Source organism: Lycium ferocissimum, chromosome 6 (genome assembly GCF_029784015.1).
Source record: "Lycium ferocissimum isolate CSIRO_LF1 chromosome 6, AGI_CSIRO_Lferr_CH_V1, whole genome shotgun sequence".
Lineage (NCBI taxonomy): Eukaryota > Viridiplantae > Streptophyta > Magnoliopsida > Solanales > Solanaceae > Lycium > Lycium ferocissimum.
Genome location: NC_081347.1, coordinates 65288575 through 65312339, shown reverse-complemented (window position 1 = coordinate 65312339; position 23765 = coordinate 65288575). Strand labels below are relative to the sequence as shown.

At 34.2% G+C, this 23765-nt stretch overlaps 2 protein-coding genes across 2 annotated transcripts; both read right to left on the bottom strand.

The window, feature by feature from the left end:
- Nucleotides 1-404: 404 nt before the first annotated feature.
- LOC132061545 (alpha-galactosidase 1-like) lies at nt 405-5308 on the bottom strand. The gene is made up of 15 exons (XM_059454338.1): nt 5205-5308; nt 3999-4057; nt 3835-3891; nt 3470-3588; nt 3271-3374; nt 3107-3182; nt 2959-3017; nt 2801-2866; nt 2605-2688; nt 2358-2421; nt 2073-2164; nt 1905-1978; nt 1781-1830; nt 1553-1693; nt 405-672 (listed from the first exon to the last, which is right to left on the bottom strand). The coding sequence occupies exons 1-15, from the start codon at nt 5306-5308 to the stop codon at nt 577-579; spliced, it is 1245 nt and encodes a 414-aa protein (XP_059310321.1). The 3' UTR covers nt 405-576.
- An 11433-nt stretch (nt 5309-16741) lies between these two features.
- On the bottom strand, nt 16742-23034 carry LOC132060058 (pyruvate kinase, cytosolic isozyme). Its single transcript, XM_059452917.1, has 5 exons — nt 22798-23034; nt 20922-21195; nt 19089-19550; nt 17733-18121; nt 16742-17351 (listed from the first exon to the last, which is right to left on the bottom strand). Exons 2-5 carry the CDS (start codon nt 21180-21182, stop codon nt 16928-16930), a joined length of 1536 nt encoding a protein of 511 aa, XP_059308900.1. The 5' UTR covers nt 21183-21195; nt 22798-23034; the 3' UTR covers nt 16742-16927.
- Nucleotides 23035-23765: the final 731 nt, after the last annotated feature.

Below are 23765 nucleotides of genomic sequence, written 5' to 3'. Positions count from 1 at the left end.
TTAATGAGTGGGACCTCGGTTTTGGCCTGTCACAGAGTTTTTCAAGGGAAAAAGAAAGACTGAGGACCACGTGGGAGAGACAAGTCGAGTTGGGCGTTTAAATCTTGAATCCACGGTAAAATAACTCTTTCTTGAAGAAATTTTTTACTTTGCGGTTGTGTCTCACTCATAGTAAAATTTTTGTTTCTTGAATGATAAAATGATCATTTCTTAGACAAAGCCTCTTGAATGATTGAATGATTATTTCCCAATCAATTTACTATTGTAAAAGCATGAATTCCTAAAATGGGAGGTTGATGGATTGAAAATTACCTTCAAATTTCATCAAATAAATAATTCTATATTGCAGAACTTGTAGAGTATTACTATTAATGATTTGCCAAATAATTCGACCTTGAGGTCAATTAAAATGGAAACTCAAAAGAAACTTGTATTCACATGTCTCTATTGAACCTTGCATTCCCGTCTTATTAATGATATATTTAATGCTATAAATAAATAATCTATCTTTGTAATTAAACATAACAAATTTGGATGAAGAAATTGAGAAATCTAGTGCTAAGCACCCTCTGATCATCAGGCAGCAATAGGCTTCAATACATACGTCTTGCATGCATGGGACTTCACCATTGCTGTCAAATTACCTACAAATCTTGTCTCCAATGTCTTGCGCTGCATCTCAAAATTGCATAATCCATGTTAATTTGTAAACAAAAATATGCCATAAGAATACCATAGTATAAAAATAGCTAGCAATGAAGCGAGTAATGGTAGTAAAGATTATTTTGTAACTTCCCTACATGATGAATGATAGACTATTTTGTGGGCATATCCAACGGGAATCTGGATTAGTCGAGCCAGAGTACTTCGAATATAAGATAGTCAGTGAGTGAATAGTGGTAAAGATTTTCTTGCAACTTCCCTAGATGATGAATGATAGACTACTTAGTGGGCATATCTAGCATGAATCTAAACTAGCCGAGCCAAAGGGCATGATATGACATGGTCAGTGAGTAAATAGTGGTTCCGTAACTTCCAATCCCTATATGATGAATGATAGGCTACTTAGTGGGCATACCAAGTGTGAATCTAAATTAGTCGAACCAGAGGATCTCAAATATAAGATTGTCAATGAGAGAGTAGTGGTAAAGTTTTTTTTTGTAACTTCACTATATATGATAGAACAATAGACTAAGCGGGCATATCTAGCGCAAATCTGAATTAGTCGAGTCAGTGGACTTCGGATATCAGATTGTTAAAAAAAAAAAAAAAAAAAAGGAATGATAGACTACTTTATATGCATGTTATATACCCCTTCGGACATTGGTGAGTCCAAAGTAGAGGCAACATTTGAAGTATCTGAGTAACATAGCTTCATCAAATATAAATAAAAGTTTAACAAGAGTGTTAACTTATAGCAAGTTTTGAAGGTCTAACTATATTTGACAGAGTTCTAAAAAGGAACTTGTCTGATTTCATGCGCCTTATAAACTAGTTCTTGTTCAAGTAACTAAAAGTTCTGCCTTTGTGATAAACTGGAAATTATACATACCTCCCAAAGGTTTCTTGCCTCAACAAGACTGTTAGGAGGGATGCCAATGTCTTCCCAGATAGCTGTTACTTCGATTTTCTGATAGCCTCGGTTGAGAAGTACCAGAGCTACTCTATCGCCTGATAACGGGCCTGCCCAGACCTGTTCATAATCAAACATGAAAAAAATTATCTTTTCTGCATTATGGACAGCGAAAACAAATTCTACTAATACGTATAGAGATTTTACCTCGAGATCGCCTTGCATTCTAACCTTTTTGGCCTGGACACCTAATTCATCTGTTTAAAACTATGAAATGAGTGTTGGTAACCAGGTACAAATAGTAGGAGTAACTTATTACGCGGTTTAGTACCTTGGTTGACAGCAATGACCTCCTTGTTGGCGAGTATTTCCATGGTATCGTTTGATAAAATTGTTAAGGGGCGCCTAGAATCAGCAAGAAGATCAAAATGGATCGTACGTTTTTCCCCCAACGAGCACAATAACACTAACAGAAGCAGAAATATTTACAGAAAGATACTGATGTACCTTCGAAATCGCCCAGAGACTAAAGTGGACAATGGATTCATCCTTTGTCATCCCTCCATTTCCCACTTCAAGCATATCAGGATCTGTTCAGAAACAATTGTAAGGATCAGAAGCGGATGCAACATATAATCGATGGGTTCAACAGAACATAACCTTTTGTTTCATATGTGAAAACTCACTGAGATTTCATCAACAAATGCTAAAATTTAATCCATAATCGTAAAATGTGCATCATGTTTTTAGAAAAAAACTAAAAAGCATTATGTTAATACTACCCGTTCCAACCGCCAGGCTTTGCAAAGTCTGCATAAACTTCATTCTGGTCTGCTCTAGAAATCATGCTGTCAAAAAAAGAAAATATGAAGATGATTTTCTAATATTCAAGATCAATGATACATGAAATCTATCAATTTTAAGTCATAAAACCCTTATGGCCATGCCTCCATCGTCCCCCGAAGGGGCATGTATACATATGACCATCAACGAGAAAAATAAACCTAATAGCTAAATGGTAAAAGCATTACCTTTCCCATGTAGGCTGAATATCAATCGTGTTTCTCCAGCTGTTACCTACATTGCCACCCCACAATGCCGGATGCAAATCACCCCTATTTACAATAAATAGGTACACAGAGGGTCATCACAATAATGTCAAAATGAGGGAAACAAGAAGAAAGTATCACTAGTGTAGGCCTTATTAGGGAAAAAAGTTGTTGTCACCATTCACAAAGACTAAAGAAGATAGGCCTTCCAGCATTCATTAGAGCTTTTGTCATAACAGGATATCTGCAACAGCCAAAAAAAAAAAAAAAACCACGATAGAAAGACGATTTGTCACACATGATTTCGTCAGTTCAACAGAAAAACCAAATATTTACCGCACAGTTGGCTTCGTTCCATCGTGGTTGCAGTTATCATACTTCAAATAATCGATGCCCTGAATGAAACGTCGTTTTTCACAACTACGGTTTGAATTGTTTTACAGTTAAAAATTATCAAGCTTGATCATGAAACTTTTTTTCTTACCCATGAGGCGAATGTTTTAGCATCTTGTTCCTCATGACCAAGTGAACCAGGCATTTTTCTGCTACAAGTATAATACCTGCAGAATAAAAATAAAACAAATATCTTAAATGATGTCTTATATGATCAAGAATATTTTTTTTTAAATTAATTCATGTTCAAGTTACCCTGCATCTGAGTAGATTCCTAGTTTAAGACCTTTACTGTGAACATAATCAGCTAAAGCTTTCATTCCAGAAGGAAATGTAGAATTTTTAGCTGCAAAATTTCCCTGGAATTTGGATTTCATATGAATAGATCAAAATTAGTAAGGCTTAGTACACAAAATAAGGTGAATTTAGAGCTAAACGCAGTTGAAAAAAGTACCTGATCATCACGTTGAGGTTCAGCCCAGCAATCATCTAAAAAGAAAGATGTTACACATAATTTTAGTAAGCTATCTGCTTCTGCAATGTTGATAACTAAGTCGAGGGGTGCTGGTGTACATCACAATACAGAAGATCTAAAACAAAGAGTTAAAATTTGTGTATAGTCAAACTTCTCTATAAAGGCATTGTTTATCTGGATATTTTCTGGCTTCTATAGCAAAATGTTATTGTAAAGAACATATATTAATATAAAATGAAAATCGGGTCTAAAGAAAACTTGATCGTTATAGTGAAATATTGTTATTTAATATGATTGTTATAGAAAGTTCTATTAGATTAATCGACCTTTAGTCAAAGACGTACCTATATTGACATACTTATATCCCAGCTTATCAAGACCAGTTGAAACAACGGCATCAGCTGTCAATAAAAACAAATTCTTGTTGTTACATCAGGGACTAAATTACAGTGATGCAGACAAAGAAGGTAAAATAAACCACATTGTGTAGTATTTAAAAATTACTTACCAGTTTCTCTTATCATTTTTTCATCAATGTTGCAGCCAAAATGATTCCAACTACTCCACCTAAAATATAATTTTGCAATTGTTAGTTAAAAAAGGTCAATGAACATAGAGATTAATCTACTGTGCTTAACTGGTTGCGAAGAAAAATTCAAGATCCATGATTTTAAGTGGATGTAGAGTGTTATGTATCCACTATTCTTTGTGACAATATGTACTTGGATTAACCTATATACACTAACCATATAATGCATTTTTACGTTTGGCCTTATTTTTCAAGTAATTAACTAATTCAACTTATTATGCACGGTTACTATCGGTAGGTTGAAGTTAAACTCGTACAATCAAAGCATAATACACACGCAAACATTAGTCTATACTTTTTAATGCTACACGTAAATAAGTTGTACCTTTTCCCCTTTTCTGGTTGATGGTTACCGATTAATTAGAGTTAAATCCATTCATTAGAATAAAGAACAAATACATCGACAGATTTTGAATTTTCTACGAAAATATATGTAAGAGCGCCATTGCATGATTTGCATCCACTACTATCTTGTAACATTGGCAACATATTTAGTAGACATAGTTTGCCATAAAAATATATGTAGAGTACCATTGCATCCACTACTATCTTGTAACTTTGGCAATATATTTAGTATACATAGTTCTAACTGAAAATAGTGAATGCAATAACATCATACTAATTTCAAACCATTAAGATGGAAAAAAAGAGAGTAAAAGATTAGGCGACAACAACAACAACAACATCCACTACTATCTTGTAACATTGGCAACATATTTAGTAGACATAGTTCAAAGTACGGGATGCCATAAAAATATATGTACTATCTACTAGCCTTCTACCCTAATCCGAGTACCCTCCATTGCATCCACTACTATCTTGTAACTTTGGCAATATATTTAGTATACATAGTCCATCTAACATGTCCAAACCATCTCAATCTCGTTTCCCGCATCTTGTCTTCCAGTGAATGCAACACATAACATCATACTACGTTCAAACCATTAAGATGGAAAACAAGAGAGTAAAAGATTAAAAAAAATGGGAAAAATAAAACGCCAACCCTGACTATATGTCATCCGCGAAAAGCATACACCATGGCACCTCGCCTTGAATATGAAAGTTTAAAACTTTTAATGAAAGTTTTTTTAATATTATTGTAGATAACAAATAGAATTAATTTACCCCATGGGAGGAGTTGAGCCAAGTCCATTAGATAGCAAATTACGTCGTTTGTCAAGTGAACTAATGGATATTTTCTCCTCCTGCTGCCACCGTAGTCCCGCCATTGGCCGGTAGCCATAACCACCGCACACGGTGGAGATCAATAGCCATAATGAAAGTAGTAACTTTGTCCTTAATTTTATCTCCATCACTTTACTATTTCCACAAAAACAAATTATTTACTACTTTTACTACTCCTATGTATTATGTTGGTCTACATATATACATGTTATATACAAGATGTTTGAGTGATGACTAGTGTTATCTATTTGAAGGAGATAATGATTGACAAGATTGACGTTGTTATTAGGGACTTAAATTCTACTTTGTGGAGCACTCCTTCATAAATCCCGAAAATTACTGTGTCTTAATTAGATTGGGATTTAAATTGTATGCATTGGCAGTACGAAAAATATTTCTTTAACACTATAGATGTTGAGTGTTTGATTAACTATATCCATCGGAGGATATATAATGATCGATAAGATTAAGGTGGTTATTACCTTCTCCAACACTTCTTCATTTCCCTCTTTATGCCGGGAAGCTAATCAGTTATTAATTATTATACTAAGTTTACATTATACATATTGTCAAAGCAAAATATATTTGTGTTATCAGCTCACCTTAAAGATATATATATGTAAGCTATTTTTAAAATGTAGGATTAATAATTTCGAAATGATATTCATAGTTAAGCCTTAAAATTCGGGAAGTAATCTTGAAATATAACAAGTTACCTGCTAGACTACTACAATAGGTAAAAATGACTTGATCATGTAAAAAATTCTCATAATGACATTGTTAATGTATATTAACTTGTTTAGCAGGCCATTTATTTAATTTACATTTATTACTAAGAGTTATCTGTTATTACAAATCATCTTAATCGGATGGTATGGAAAATTATGGGAAAATGCAAAAAACCCCCTCAAACTTGAGAGATCGGTAACACACCTATACTTTACGAAGGTCCTATCCCCCACTGGATGTTCAGAAAAAATGTCACACCCGAGTGTAGAAGAAACGCGCCTTATTTTCCGCACTTCTTTATCCTTTTTTTCTTTCTTTAATATAAATTCCACCATCTTTCTAACTCCCACAATATTTTATTTTTTCTTACGGCGATAATCACAAATTGATCTCTTTAAACATTGAAAATAAGCTTTTTCGGATATATGTCAATATTCTTGTTTCCAAAGCTTCGTTCTTGACTTTTGACAAAATATTCTTTTTTCTCCATTTTTGTGTTTTTACTTGCTCGTTCCCTTTCCTTCTTGAATCACTTCCTTTTATGGTATTGCATTTCTTGATTATTTTTTTTTATCAACAAACCCCATTTTTTCATAGAAAAAAAAAACTATAAAATAAAGAGTTACTATTGAGATGTCAATTGATTATGATTCATAAATCTGCAAAAATATTATTCATCTTGATTTTCCCTTTCCACGTGTCATTGTCCGATTTGAGTGATAATTGGGTGGGACTAATTGGAATAAACTTTCATGACTAGTGAAATCTACAAGCAAACTATCCATTTGATTGTGCTTTACATTACACTATTGATATATATATATATATATATATATATATATATATATATATATATATATATATAAAGAGGCGTGTGGGTGACAATTTGCCTGCCAATTTAATAAAAAAAAGAGGGAAAGGGTTACGAGAGAAAGAGAGAGTTAATAATTAATTGTATGATATCTAATTAAAAAATGACACTTGTATATCTTAAAACTTTATTATATATACGAGAGTGAGCACACTTCCGTGCCACATCATCACTTAAGGGTTTATAATTCCAATTATTAATACTTTGTGTTCTTGGTAAACAAGTTTGAGGGTGTTTTTATGCATTTTCCCGAAAATTATCAAAAACTTTGAGAGATGCAGGTGAAATCATGTTCAGAAAAAAGAGGTAAAAGAAAAGGACGTTAATATAAAATATTTTCTAGACAATTCTATTCGGGGATTTTTGCAAATTGAAAATTTGGTCCAACTCTTAACTTTTGACAACCCAATTTCCCTTTGCCAACTCATCTAATAAATACTAGATGGCATGCCCCGTATACTTTTATATTATTATATATGTAGTTGCGTTTAGATAGTGATAATATATATATATATATATACACACACACACACTACATGTTCAAAATACTTAATTATTTTTTTATCAAATTTTTATTTGAAAAAATTTATTAATACTTTTTAAATTATTAAAAGAAAACTATTTTCCTCTCTTTGAGATAAAACAATAGTAATATTTAAAACTTTTAATTTTAATTCAAATTTAAAGAAATACTGATTATTTTTTATCAAATATTTATAATTCTAATTCAAATTATTATTTTTTACATGTTTAATTAGAAATTGATTTTCTATTTAAACTAAGAAATGCTATTTTTTAATTTTTGGTAAATATTATCGGTTTAGCTCATTTTACGTCATGTTGTCTTTTGCATGATTTTTTAAGGAAACGTGAATTAGAATTATAATTTGACTAATTTACCTTATTCATTATTTGATCTTCATTTGATATTAATATCTTTTCACATTTATTAGAGTAAGAATAAAAATAAAAAAGTAATTAAATTCTATCTTATTTTAATATATAAATATTTTAAGTATATTTATTTTAGTAAACATAACAAATAAATGAAATGACTGAATAGCAAATACAGCAATTAAATATTTTGAAGAAAAGTAATAATATGGGGTCCATGTTTTTTTTTGTGCAATAATTTCATTCTTTCCCACTAATGGGTTAATACGCATGTGGCAATGAATCCACTATTATTGACAGATGGGATACTTTGGGAATTACATGAATATTGTTTGATTTTCTAATATATGGGGTGCATGTTTTTTTTTTTTTTTTGACATTGTTTTTTTTTTTTTTAATATGGGGTACACTTTTTTTTTCATGAGTTTGGAGAGGGTGGAGTTCACTTTTTTTTTTTTTTTTTATGAGTTTGGAGAGGGTGGGGTCCACTTTTTTCCTTTTTTTTTTTTTTTTTAATATTGCTTGGCGTTTTTAGTATGGGGTCCAACTTTTTTTTTTTTTTTTTTTTTTTAAAGAGTGACCGACGACGAAGTATGGGTAAACTGATGCTTCTATATAGTAGAAAAATAGAAATATAATAAAGTATTTCCATCTACTTTTTAGAAGAGTTGGTAATATAAAGTATAAAATGTCATTTTTTTACCCTTAAATAAAAAAGTGGGTGGGACCACAAAGGATTTTTTTGCTCTTAAATAAAAAAGGGGGACCGAACACGGACGACGATCTTGCCTCTATAAACCGGTTCTTCTATATAGTAGTAAAGTAATACATATATTATGTTCAAAACACGATTAATATAACATTGTAATTTGTGCTCCGTATCCAAAATTTTATTGTATTAGTATTTGCTACGAATACAAAGTTGTCAAAAATTTATTAATACTTTTTAAAAGAGAAGACTTATTTAAAAGGAAACTCTTTTTCTCTCTTTGAGATAAAACAATAGCAATATTTAAGCATCAGTTGATACTTTAAATTTTGATTCGATTAATTTAAATGTGTAAAATATTCTATTGTTAATGTATGTAGATTGGACCTAAACAATACCTATTATTTTTTTATCAAATTTTGATTTGGATAATTCTAATTCAAATTATTATATTAATTTTACATGTTTAAAATGAAACAAAGTAGAAATTTGATTTTCTATTTAAATGAAGAACTTCTATTTTTTATTTTTAGTAAATATTTTTGGTTTAACTCATATTACTTGTCATGTTATCTTTTGCACGGTTTTTTAAGGAAACGTCAATTAGAATTATAATTTCACTAATTATTTTATTAATTATTTGATCTCCATTTAATATTATTTTTTCTTTTATGACATTAATCTTTTTTCACATTTATTAGAGTAAGGAAAAAATGAAAAAGTAATTAAATTATCACCAGCAAAAAAAATTCCCAAAGTGATACTCTATGTTTGTTTTCAAGAGGTACATATCTGAGTTTCTAAGTGTTATATTCTTTGACTTCTCCTATGAGGTTTAGAATCACAACAAATCATTCAATGATTTAAGTGAATATTTCCTTTCTTTTTCATGTACAAATGAAGTTCACATATTACACTGTTCTAGAGCACAATGTTCTCTTAGACCGTATAGAAGCAAAACTCATCATAAAGCGTCAATTTAAGTAATTCTGCACTTAAAAAACAATTTATAACTTAATCTCTTCCCATTTCAAAATTCACAGCTGATCAGGAGGGAGAGAGAATGTAATTTAATTTTTTTAAAAAAGAAATAAAAAATGACAGAGAAGGAAAAAACAAAGTATTATATTTGAATGTTCACAGTGGAATAGATTCAAGTGTCCAAAACATCTTATCCCCCACTGTATTACTTTCCTCAATAAAGCAAATCCAGAAGATATTGCCTTAGTAGTTGACATCTCAACCGAGTCCTCAGGTCGAGTTGGAAAACTGTCTTACATACACACTGGTGGAATTCAAAACAGAGACACTTCTATAATTTCTTTCTTCCTCTAGATAATATTACCCCTTGATGGGTAGCTAAGAATTCTTTTCCAGGTTAGGCATCTCATGAAACATTGTGTCACAGACAGAGTGTATCTTACTTTTATTTTGAGATTGATCACACAATGTGTATTTTAAGTATGTTGCTGTATAATAATTTCATTTGTTCCCACTAATGGGTTGATACGCATGTGACAATGAATTCATCATTATTGATTTAATGAGATACTTTGGAAATTACATGAATATTGTGTATTTTTTAATATGGGATTCACTTTTTTTTTAATATTGCTTGATTTTGTGAATATGAGGTCCACTTTTTTTTCCCGTGAGTTTGGAGATGGTGGGTTCCACTTTTTTTCCCTTTTTTTTTTTTTTTTTTTAATATTGGTTGGTGTTTAATGTGGGCCCACACTTTTGTTTTAATGGAACGGAAGACGAAAAAGTTGAGCCAACCGGCTCTTCTATATAGTTAAAATAAAAAATTGATATAAAATAAAGACTAACTTAATTTATAAAGTACAAAAGGTACTAAATGATGAAATATGTAAGGCGGTACGTAACTATTGCTTTGTATTGATATTCCTTTTCCTTCCTTTCTCAACATTGCATGTGTGCTTCCATTTATAGAGCAAATACAAAGGATTAGTCACCAAGTGAAGCTCATAAAACTTACACGTATGAATTCCAAGATGATGACAAGATAATTAATGTACATCCACTTCTGAGATATTTACAACACTCCCCCTTGGATGTCCATTAATAGATGATGTGCCTCGTTAAAACCTTATTTGGAAAAACCCTATGGGAAAAAGCCTCAATGAAGGAAAAAGAGTACACATATCTAGTAATACGCTTTGAGGGTCGCTTCATTAAAAACCTTGCCAAGAAAACCCAATGGGACAAAACCTTGGCATACAGGGAAAAAAGTGCGGCGCGTATTCTACTCCCCCGATCAAGACCACGATTCGGATGTTGGAGTCTTCGCATTCCAATCTTGAATATCATCTTCTCAAGAGTTGAAGTTGGCAAAGCTTTGGTGAACAAATCGCAGGATTGTCACTTGAACGGATTTGTTGTACATCAATATCACCATTTTTCAAGATCATGTGTGAAGAATAACTTTGGTGAAATGTGCTTAGTTCTATCCCTTTTATGAAACCTCCTTTAATTGAGCTATGCATGTGCGCATTATCTTCATATAATATTGTGGGTATTTTTGTATCACACTTCAAGCCACATCTTTCTCGGATGAAATGTATCACTTTGATCTCAACCACACACATTCTCTCTTGCTTCATGAATAGCGATTATCTCAAAGATGATTTGAAGAAGTAGCAACGCAAATAGACTCGCTTTGTCGATCGCCATGATATAGCAAGACTCTCCGCACGTAAACGGATAGCTCCGTTTGAGATCGAGCTTTATGTGGATCGATAAATAACCCGCATCCGCATAACCAACAACAAGATACCGTACTACCTTTGTTATATAAAACGGACCATATCGCTAGTTCCACTTCGATATCGCAATATATGCTTAATCCGTTCCAATGCCTCCGTGTAGGAGAAGAGCTATATCTTGCTAGCAAATTGACAGAAAATGCTATGTCAGGTCTTGTAGCATTAGCAAAATACATAAGTGCACCTATTGCACTAAGATATGGTACTTGTGCCCAAGTAGCTCTTCGTTTTCTTCCCGAGGTCGGAATGGATCTTTGCTCACTTCAAGTGAGCGAACGACCATAGAGTACTTAAAGGATGCGCATTGTCCATGTAAAACCGTTTTAAAACTTTCTCTATATAGGCAGATTGATGGATAAAGATCCCTTTTGTGAAATGTTCAATTTGCAGACCAAGATAGAGTTCAATTTGCAGACCAAGATAGAGTTTTGTCTTTCCGAGATCTTTCATCTCAAATTCTTCCTTCAAATATTCAATCGCCTTTTCGAGCTCTTCCGGAGTTCCAATGATTTATGTCATCAACATAAAATGGAAGTATAATGAACCCCGATTTTGTTTTCTTAATAAATACATGGACAAATGGCATTATTTATATATCCTTTGTTTATCAAGTACTCACTTAGGCGATTATACCACACGCGCCCTGATTGTTTTAAACCATATAATGATCTTTGTAACCGATCGAATACATTTTCCGAGACTTTAAACCAAATGCTTCGCATTTTATATCCTTCGGGAATTTTCATAAAGAATTTCATTATCAAGTGAGCCGTAAAGATAAGCGTAACCACATCCATCGATGTATTTCAAGGGTTTCATATACAGCTAAACCGATAAGGTATCGAAATGTTATAGCATCCATGCCTAAAATACGTTTCTTCATAGTCAACGCCGGGTCTTTGAGAGAATCCTTGAGCAACAAGGCGTGCTTTGTATCGTACAATTTCATTTCTCTCATTTCTTTTCCGTACAAAGACCCATATTTGTGGCAATCGGTTTTACACCATTAGGCGTTTGGACTACAGTCCAAAAACCTCACGTTTAGCAAGTGAATTCAATTGATTGAATTCGTTTCTCGCCATTTGGCCAATCATATCTTCGTCGACATTCTTCGACGGATTGAGGTTCCCGATCCTCACCGCCTTTCATAATATTTAGTGCAACATTATATGCAAAAACACTATTCACCACAATTTTCGAATGATTCAAATTGACCTCATCATCAAGAAACTTAATGATAGTTCTTTACTCACCGGAGTCTCGGGTTTGCCGACTTCTTCAAAAATATCAGATTAATCGATCTTGAATCTCTTCGTAGAGATCCTTTCATAGTGTCATTCGATCATTGTTTGTATTTCTTTTTCTAGGATTTTTATCCTTGGAGCCCATCGGCCTACCACGCTTCGGGCGTGGATGAGATTCGCAGGCTATGACACTAGTATTGTCCTTTGGAACGTCAATTCGAATAGGCACATTGCGGGGATATGCGACTTAGTTATTCTTTTCAACATCGCAAATTCGTCTCTGCATTTGATTTGCTATTTTCAAAGGATGATCTTTTGGATCTCCCGCTCATATAGGGGCACGTGGATCAAAATGAGATAGTGATGAAACTTTCCACGCAATTCTCTTTGGTTTCTTCTTTCTCTCTCCCCCAATTGTGGGAAATTTGTTTAATCAAATCGACAATGCGTAAATCGTGCGATGAATAAATCTCCCGTTAATGGTTCAAGGTAGCGAATAATAGTAGGTGATTCAAACCCAACATATATTCCTAACCTTCTTCAGGGGCCCATCTTAGTGCGTTGTGGTGGTGCTACGGCACATACACAAAGCACAACCAAAGATTCGGAGATGAGCAATATTTGGTTCATGACCAAATACTAATCGTGATTGGGGAGTATTTATTATAATGACTCGATGCGAGGCGAATAAGTGATGCCGTATAAGATAGCGTGACCCCGAACGGTGGTAGGCAACTGTGTTTCATAAGTAATGGTCTTGCTATCAATTGCAAACGCTTAATAAATGACTCAAAGAGGCTACTTTTGGTATGAACACGAGCTACGGGATGTTCAACTTTTATCCCAACCGATAAACAATAATCATCAAAAGCTCAGATGTAAATTCTCCAAAGATTATCAAGACGTATAGCCTTAATAGGATAATACGAACCCAGTTCTATAAGCGTATTATTTGTGCCAATAACTTCGCAAACGCCAAAGTCATGAGACGATATAAGGACATACATGAGACCACACAAGACGCATCTATTAGAACCATAAATATACGAATGACCCACAAGACGGGTGAATAGGTCCACATATATCCCCATGTATACGCTCTAGAAAAGCGGGAGATTCAACGTCAACTTTCATTGGTGATGGCCGATTATCAATTTGCCCTCACGATGACAAGCGACACGGATGAAAAATTCAACGCTTTCAAGAATCTTCTGTGTTCTTAAGTGGATATGCTTTTGAATTTTCAATAATTCGTCTCATCATTATCAATCCAGATGACCCATCCGGTCATGCCAAAGCATAAAGTTCTGAATCGTTAAACTTCGGTTTACGATTGAGTGCGTTTCAATTGTACTAATTTACGCATAGTACAGAGCCAAGACAAAGTTGGTAATTTCTCCAAAACATATTTTTCGGCCGAGACATTCTTTGTAATAATAAGATATTCATCATTTGTTACACTTAATGTCTCGACGTGATACCCATTACGGCGGATATCTTTGAAACTCAACAAGTTTCTTAGGGATCTGTAAGAGAATAATGCATCTTCTATAATAAGTTTCGTCCCCTTAGGTAGAAATATAGTAGCTCTTCCGGAGCCTTCAATTAATTTCGAATTGCCAGAAATTGTATTAATATTTCCCTTTTTCTACGCAAGTGAGAAAAATATTTCTCATCTTTGAATATAGCATGCGTTGTTCCACTATCAATCACACAAATATCTTCATGATGGTCATTGATCCAAATAATGTTCGAGGATTTTCCATATATTCTTCAAAACGAAAGAATAGACAAAGTAAACATCGAAGTAGATATTATGATTAGACAAAGCATTACATACGCTTTATAACATACATTACTATTAAACAAAGCATTACACACACTCTATTTACATAACTATGAAAACATAACCATATTAGCTAATATAAACGACATTTATGAAATATCTAAGTTATTACAGATCCATCGCCGATCAGATGATCTATTTTTCCTTCAGGCTGTTCAAAGAAATACACATCTAGATGCATAAGTTCAACATTATCTTCGAAAATGAAATTTGCTTCGGCATTCTTTTCGGCCTTTTTGAGGGAGGCCTCGACATGGTTCAACTAGGTGCTTTGGCGTACGACGAGTACGTGACCGGTGCCCCTTTCCTCCACATCGGAAGCATTTATTTTACGAATTTTTCTTTTGCACAGGTTACGTTTTTCATCCTTCCTTTTACACGCTATGCGGTGAAGGGTATTATTTGGTGCAAGACGAGAATCATGATTAAAATTCCTTCCTCGACCACGACCATGACCACGACCGGAGCCACGACCACTTCCACGCCTAGAATGGCGAAAATTTGCTCTCGTTCACTTTCGGAATGGGCGTGCAAATGGGTCGACTTTCATGATTTTTCATTAATAATTCGTTATGTTGTTCAGCAAAGAATTAAAAGATGTGCAATGAGTTCACAATATTTCTTGAACTTCATTTCTCGATGCTGTCTTTGCAGGTGAGCATACTCGAGGCGGGAAAGTGGAGAATGTTTTCTCCGGCGATATCATGATCGGTGATATTTTCACCACATAATTTCAGGAGAAATAATTTTAAACATTGCGGAGAATTATATGCCTTAACGATTTAAAATCTTGCGGCCTTAAATGGAGCCAATCATAACGTGCTTGTGGAAGTATGACCCAAGTAACGAGCGATCATATCTATCTCTCGATCATTCCACAAATAAGAGGATCTTTAACCGTGAGATATTCCCATTTGCAAATTCTCATCAAGATGATGGCGGAGGAATATCATTGCCTTGGCACGGTGCCTTGGTTTGATGCCGTATTTTATCTTTGATGGTGTACGCAGCACTATCGCATTAAGTTAAGGTGAATCTCGGCATCAAGAATCCAAGACATATAGCTATCGCCGATATATCTAAGGCTACAAATTCACGCTTAGTAAGATTTGCCATTAGTAAAGGAGAAAAAAAAAATCAATACCTCGAGGCTTTTAAAGATTTGCTTGAGATAACAGCCTCAAAGTCTTGATAACGTGATATAAAATAAAGACTAACTTAATTTATAAAGTACAAAAGGTACTAAATGATGAAATATGTAAGGCAGTACGTAACTATTGCTTTGTATTGATATTCCTTTTTCCTTCCTTTCTCAACATTGCATGTGTGCTTCCTATTTATAGGAGCAACATACAAAGGATTAGTCACCAAGTGAAGCTCATAAAACTTACACGTATGAATTCCAAGATGATGACAAGATAATTAATGTACATCCACTTCTGAGATATTTACAACAAAAATGTAATTATGCCCTTCCCTCTTGTCTTTTTTGGGGAAAAGAAAAAAGAAAAGCACAAGTTTCGTAAGAAGACAATATGACTTTAAAGGAAATACGTATTCAACAAAATATGAAAATCGAATGATATTCGGGTTAAATTAATTCTGACATTAATCATAAGAATATTTGTCTAAACTATCATTTGCTTTTCCTTAAACGTTTCACTTAACTGATATAACCCTTGATTAAAATAGTCGTGTGACAGGTTATAAGCTTACCACGTGGCTATATTAAAGTCCAAAATTTATGTCAGTCTAGTCCATTAGTTATACTTTTTTAATAATTATACTTCTAGGGTATACTTGAGCCAAGAAAAGAGAGGCTATGAGCATTTACAGACCAAAGGTTAACCGAGGATATTTGTGAGTTATTTCTTAGAGATATTTTTGACCCTATTTCGAATAATAAATAAGGACAAATTAAAGTAGCGATTACACCAAATCAGTTGTTACATAAAATGACACTTTTCATCATTACATAGCAACGAATTTACTAATGCAATAAAATTTAAGTAGTAATCAAAACAAACATTGTGTTAAAAGTAACAAAATGATATAATCCCAACAAGTAACAACCATCCAGACAAGCTGTAAGATAAATCAAGAGAGTAACATTTTTCCTCCGGCGATATTAACAGAAAATTTTTCATTATGCCGTACAAATGCAGGCTCCATAGATATTGAATTTTACGTGTCAACATTTGTAACTATAGATAAACCAATAAATAGAGTAACAAATATAGGAGCAGATAATACAGTAGCAATTTTCACTGATATCCAAAATGAAAAAGAGCCATTGGAACAATTGTAAATCAGTTGTCAATGGAACCCTTTCCAGTGTACTACATTTAAAATTCCTCAAGAAAGTTAAAAGCTATCTTTATCTTTCTCCCCTCATGTATTGTTGCACCAAAACATATTTATTTGAAATCCAGTTTGAAGCAGATATGGAATTAACATGAAACATAGTAATCCTAGGACACTGACAAAATCAGCATATTGATGCATTATCAAGACCAGAAAGCAGAATGGAAATCAGTCTGAGCTCCAGTTGGGGCTCAAGAATCGAAGTTTTGTGACACGACGATTACTTCACGATGCAAATCTTGATAACGGATGCAGAACCAATACGATGAAGTGCCACGACAGCATCACCAGGTTGGCATAGCCCTTTCGTGACTGCTGATTTCAGAGAAGCTTCAAGGATCACCTCAGTTGATTCGGAATCAGTTGCCTTCGCGGACCCTTCAGCAAGAATTGGAATCAAGCCCCGATACACCAAACTGTGCCTAGCTGGTGTCTCGTCACTAACGGACCAATCGAAAGAATCTGTAGTCAAAACAGGTACAACCACTGACAGAATAGGAACAGCAGGCCTATACTTGGCAACCAGCTTTGCTGTACTCCCGCCACGTGTCAGGACGACAATGAGTTTTGCATGAGCCTTGTTGGCCGTACGGACGGCTGATGATGCAAGACTCTCCAATGGGCTCATTGGCAGTGGGGTACACCTGCTCATAGAGGTAGCAAAATTAGGCCATGAAGACATAAACCCCCAAGTTAATAGCTCGGCCCATCAAAAAGTTGGGCTAATATGCAGCCCAAATTAACCCATTTATCTTGTTAAAATATTTTTAAGACGACATTTTTCTATTTGATATGTTACATATAGCCATAATAAAGAAAAAAATAGTTTTATCAGGTACTAAAAAATTATAAAAAGAACAAACAAAGAGATTAACACTTGGTAAGCATTGAGCGGGATGAGTTATGACCCGCTTTTTAGTCCAACCCATTTCAGCCCAAGTAACTTTTGGGCCGGCTATTTATTAACTCAGCCCGTTTTGACCCACTCAAATTCAGCCCAACCCACCCACATTTGACACCCCTACCTGATCATTTCCTTGAAGATAGCCGCATAGTCAAGTGAAGACTCCGCCTCGATGCAGATCCGTGACATGATTTTTACCGCCAGCTCAGGGTAGGCCCCAGCCGCGCTTTCCCCACTTAACATAACGCAATCAGTGCCATCCAAGACAGCATTAGCCACATCAGTAGCCTCAGCACGGGTGGGTCGTGGAGACTTGATCATTGATTCAAGCATTTGAGTGGCAGTTACCACAGCCTTCCCAGCAAGATTACACTTGTATATCATCATTTTCTGGGCCAAGAAAATCTTCTCAACTGGAATTTCCATTCCAAGATCACCTCGAGCAACCATAAAAGAATCAGTCTCACGAAGAATTTCGTCAAAGTTGACAACCCCTTCTTGATTCTCAACCTTCAAGACAATTTTAGTTTATCAAAACATCAGTGGATGCCATAAAACTAGTTAGCAGTCAAAATGTTTGTAAAATAGACATTTGACTCCCCACATTGAATCATCCACCATCCCAAAATCTCTCCCACATTCCCCCCAAAAGAAAGGGCAAATTACACATTTGGCCAGTCGGCCAAATATACAAAAAATATACACTATTACAACAACATATCCAGTGTAATCCCACAAGTGGTGTCTAGGGAGGGTTGAGTGTACGCAAACCTTACCCCTACCTTGGGAGGTAGACAAGTTGTTTCCGATAGACCCTCGGCTCAAGGAAAAGCATATCAAAGCAGATCAGAAAAAGAAATAACGGCAAGCAATCATGGCAAAGAAAAAAAAATGCACATCATACATTAATATACAAAACTATACATTTCCTGCATATTATTTTGGCGGGCGGCTATTTATGTCAATTTCTCCAAAAGAAAACCAAAACTAGAGAAAGGGAAGGATAAATGAAAAGACATGTTTGGGAAGAAGTTTAACATGCAAATTTAGAAAACCCAATCCATTGCCATGTATTATGTTCTTCTCTCCTAACAATGCATATGCCTAAAAAATTCAACCATACAAAACATACAGACTAATGGCATATTTGACCAAGCTTCTCCAAGGCCAACAGTGCTTTTTTTTTCCTTTCCAAAACAGGGGTTTTTTCTTTCAAAGTTGAGGTATTTGGCCAAGCTTTTAGCAGGAGAAAAAGTGAACTTGACTAGAAGCAGAAGTTGTTTTTGAGAAGCTGAAAAATACACTCAAAAACATTTTTCAAAAGCTTGGCCAAACACTAATTGCTGCTCAAAAGTGTTTTTCAAATTGATAGTCAAACACAAATTGTTTCTCACCAAAAGAACTTTTTTGAAAAGCACTTTACAAATAAGTTGATTTTAGAAGCTTGGCCAAACTGGCTATAAATGACTCTGCATACCTTTGACATTAGTTGAATGCGCTTGGCATGTGGGCCAAGAACTTTGCGAACATTGACAAGGTCTGAACCCTTACGGACAAATGAAAGAGCAATCATATCGATGTTGTTAGGAACACCCCACTCTAGTATATCTTCTTTATCCTTCTCTGTAAGTGTTGGAAGGTCCACAACGACACCTGGAAGGTTTACATTCTTCCTCTCTCCTAAGGTGGCAGTATTCTCGCAGCGACATCTCACCGTACCAGCTGGTGGATCAGTTGACAAAACCGTAAGGGTTATTGTACCATCTGCACACAAGATGGTATTGCCAGGCTTCAAGTCCACTACCAACTTCTTATAGCTCATTGAGATCATTTCTTCATTTCCTTTTATGGTATAGTCTGTGGATACAAGGATTTCTTGACCTTCCTTAAGCTGAATCGGTTTCCCATCCTTTAAGAAACCAGTTCTAATCTCAGGCCCCTGCATAAATATGTACGTTAGTCCAACATCTCTTAAGAAAATTCAAGCTATAGAATTGTCGCACATGCAGAATAAAAGAATGGTCTTAAACCGGTACTCTTGACTTTGTCATGATAGCACCATTCTATGACCAAATGCATTAATCATCAAGAACCTAGAAACAAGATATTGCACTTATCCGCCACTAAAGAAGGGCATTGCTTAGGACCACATAAAAAAACATAAAGCCCTTCCAGACTACGTAGGAAACGTGGTCCTTCAGATTTCAAAGTCGTGAATAAAAAGACAGTAAAAGAGTTGAGACTGAAAGTTAATGCAGTAAAAAGTTCATCCTCCATGTCTGTCATGTATCAGGTATACATAATAACCACCACGAGAAATTGATTCATTTCCATGGAAGCTCTACCCCTTGCCTGAATCGGCTAGAAATGTATGTTACCATAAAATGCTACTATACCAGTTTGAGAAACTTAATTCACACAAAAAAGGGATGGTGGGGAGGCTCAGAGACAAGTAGCAAAAAGTAGCATCCTTGCCAATGAAACTGTAAGCAAAACGTGTATTTCTGTGTGAATCAGCTTCACTTTACTCTAATTATACCCTAATTTAGCTGACTACACCTGGTTTAGGTATATCCTCAAGCAAATACCACGCTGAAATTACTATCACCTCAAAAGTACTTCCTTTTGTTCCATTTCCCTAGACAGAAGACTTATCAAACTAAAAAATATTGTACTGTAGAAACAAATGCTAACTTGAACAAAGATAATTCAGATTTCCCAACATTTGACTTCCATCTTGGACGAATTCTAAAGAACATTGTACTACTTGGTTTATGAAACCAAGAAGGTACGTCTTAATAGTGAACTTAAAAGATCAGTGGTGTAACAACTTAAAACAACCCTACCTTCCTCGGAATTTCAAGATACTAGCACATAAACATCTTCTTATAGAAGTACAACAAACAAAAACAGAAAAAGAAAAAAAATGGCAAACCAGTTGCACAAAAACTAAGTTGAAATAGAAGAAAAATACTCCTTCCGTCTCTAATTATTTGTCGTGATTTCCAAAAATAGTTGTCTCAAATTATTTGTAAATTTAGAAGTTCAAGACAAAATTAATTATTTTTTCTCATTTTACCATTAGTAGTAGTTGTTCTTGAAGACTACAAACACCTCAATTATGGGGTGATGGCACATAAATAAAGGATATATTCAATGAAGAGAGATTATATCTAAAGACATACACTAGGTAAAACAGTCAAAAACCCCTCTTAATTAATGTTTTCTTAAGAAGCGTCTAAAAGAGAAACACGGCAAATAATTTAAGGAGAAAGTAACAGAAAAGCTAAAATAAACTTTAAAATCAAACCTTGGTATCGAGCATGACAGCACACAGAATCTGAGTATTCTGCATAGCAATCTTAAGATTGTTCAAGGTCTCCTGATGGTACTCGTGGGTCCCATGGGAAAAGTTAAACCTGGCAACGTTCATGCCAGCACGAAGAAGCTTCTCCAGCATGGGCACTGTTCGAGAAGATGGCCCTAAAGTGCAAACAATTTTGGTCTTTGGGATACGGCCATCATCATTTGGTAGATCCTTCATGATTCCAGCTATGTCTATGTTGGCCATTTCTTCAATATATCTGTTCAAAAGGACAAAACTTACCATTTTTCAGTAGCAAATATAACTAACTCATTCTGAAACGAGTTTCGATAAGTAAAAATTTCATTGATTTGTACCAAGAAAGTACATGTATGTACAGCAAAAAGAAGGACCATTATAGAAAACTCTGGCAATTAGAACCACACTCATTACTTATACATTTAGAGCTTAGAGGCAGGGTACTGATTTAAAACAAATATGAACTTCCATGTATCCTTTAACTGTACGAACAAACATTTAGGGTGTATTTGGTATGAAGTCATTTAGGAAAACAAGTGGTTTTCTTACCCTCTTTTTTCTTTTTCTTTTTTTTTTTTTTTTTTGTGTGTGTGTGTGTGTTTGGTAAGTTACCAGAAAATATTGTCCCAAAAGCACTAGTATATAATCTAGGTAAACACTACAGGAGCAGGTAAGATATAGGGGTGGTGGGATGGGGCTATGGGGCCTATACGGGGTGGGGAGGAGACAATTAGTGTGGAATGCCACTTGTGAAACTTGCTGCCCCTAGTTGTCATTTTCCTCATTTTTAAGGAACTTGTTTTCCTAGAGAAAATGCTTTCCAAAATATTTTCACCAACCAAACATGAGAAAATTGAAATATAAGTTCTCGAAAATGTTTTCCTCCATACCAAACACACCCTTAGGGTTTGACAATCAACAAACAGCTCCTGAGAAAAATCAGACAGATAGAAACACCTATATCAGCTCTATGTTGCTCGAACTTCCCAAAGAAGTTGTCGTACTCGTATCGGATCCTCCAAAAAGAGGACTACTTTTAGAGAATCAGACACACACCTAGCAACAATTTTTAAGATTCCGAGCTACATAGGATATAGGTGAAATATAGAACAACAAATAGGTGGATTTCCCCGGCCATTCAATCTTCATCAAGACTTTACATTTCTCCCTTCAACCAAAAGATTAAAGGACAATACTTCCTCTGAGAACAAAATAGAATAGAAATCTTGAACTTTCAAACAAAAGGAAACAAGAAAAGGGGATCGAAAAAATATCATAACAGATGCTTAGATGGTCAAATCAAAAGCAAAGAACTTTTTGTCATTTCCAAATCTGGGACTTCAGATCAACTAAAAGAACATTAAATCAAATACCCAAATGACCAAAATCAAGAAAAAATTACCCAAAAAAAGAACTGTACAACAAACCAAGATTAACTACAACACAAAATCAAATACCCAAATGACCAAAATCAACAAAAATCACAAAAAGATGAAAACTTTACAACAAACCAAGATTTGCACAAGTGTCAGAAGCATAACAGAGCAAAAACAAAAACAAAAAAAAACCTACAGATCAACTTAAAGAACACTAAATCAAATACCCAAATCACAAAATCAACAAAAAAAATGAAACTTTACAACAAAACAAGGTTTTATACAAGTAATAAAATCATAACAGAGCCAAAAAAAAGTCCTCACCTGTCACCAAAAAACCTACAGATCAACTCCAACAACATTAAATCAAAACCCAAATGACCAAATCAACAAAAAAAAAAATGAAAACTTTACAACAAACAAGGGATTTACACAAGTTCTTGAAGCAAAAAAAAAAAGGTTCTCACCAGTCAACACAGAAACTACAGATCAAGATAGTAACACAGTAGAGCAACACCCTTTTTCTACTTCAAGATTTTGGTGCTACTTTTTTTTTTTTTTTTTTTTGTGATTTGTGAGATTCAACTATGGCTGTGGGACTAAAAAAATATTATCAGTTGCTTTTGTTATATAGGGTATCACAGTAGGAAAAGTGCTAAAGTATAGTACAAGAGAGGACAAAAGAAAAAGAGTCGTGTTAAACGGTGGGCTGCTGCTCTATACAAATGACCAAAGTTGACTGTTATAAAATGCCCTTTCCATTTGTATTTTGTTCTAGAAGAAATCTCCCTCCGTTTATTTGACTAGACATGAAATTTAAAGACGAAAAGAAAAACTTTTAAATTTATGATATTAAATGAGTCACATATTTTATGTGATTATAAATATTGCATTTAAATATAGAAAAAGATGATTCTTTTTCATAGAGACTAATAAGGAAATAGGTTTACATAAATTGAAACGGAGGGCGTAACTAATAAGTATTGTGGACTAAAAATTAAGTCAAGGTCCAAAATTTTAAGTGAACTTACTATACCTCAATATTAAAAACGTTTATCGTAGAAATATTACTCCCGGTCTATTTTTACTTATCATATATTAATTTGACACACCTCTTAAAGAGTAATAAATAAAATAACGAATTTATTATGTCATCTTTTGAATATAATAAATTCATTGTTTTGGGAAGTGCATTAGAAAATGATTGTAGTTAATAATAAGGGTAAAGTATGTATAATATGATAAATTATCTCTTGATTTTCTAAAATGAACGGAGAAAATATTATTATTATTACTCTTCGGCTATTTTATTCTTTATCAGTATTATTATTTGAACGTTGTCTAGTTTCATTTATCAGTATTATTATCATTACTCTCCTATTATATTCTTAAATATTAGTAGTCCTATTACATGGTGTTTCCTTTTCTTCGGTTA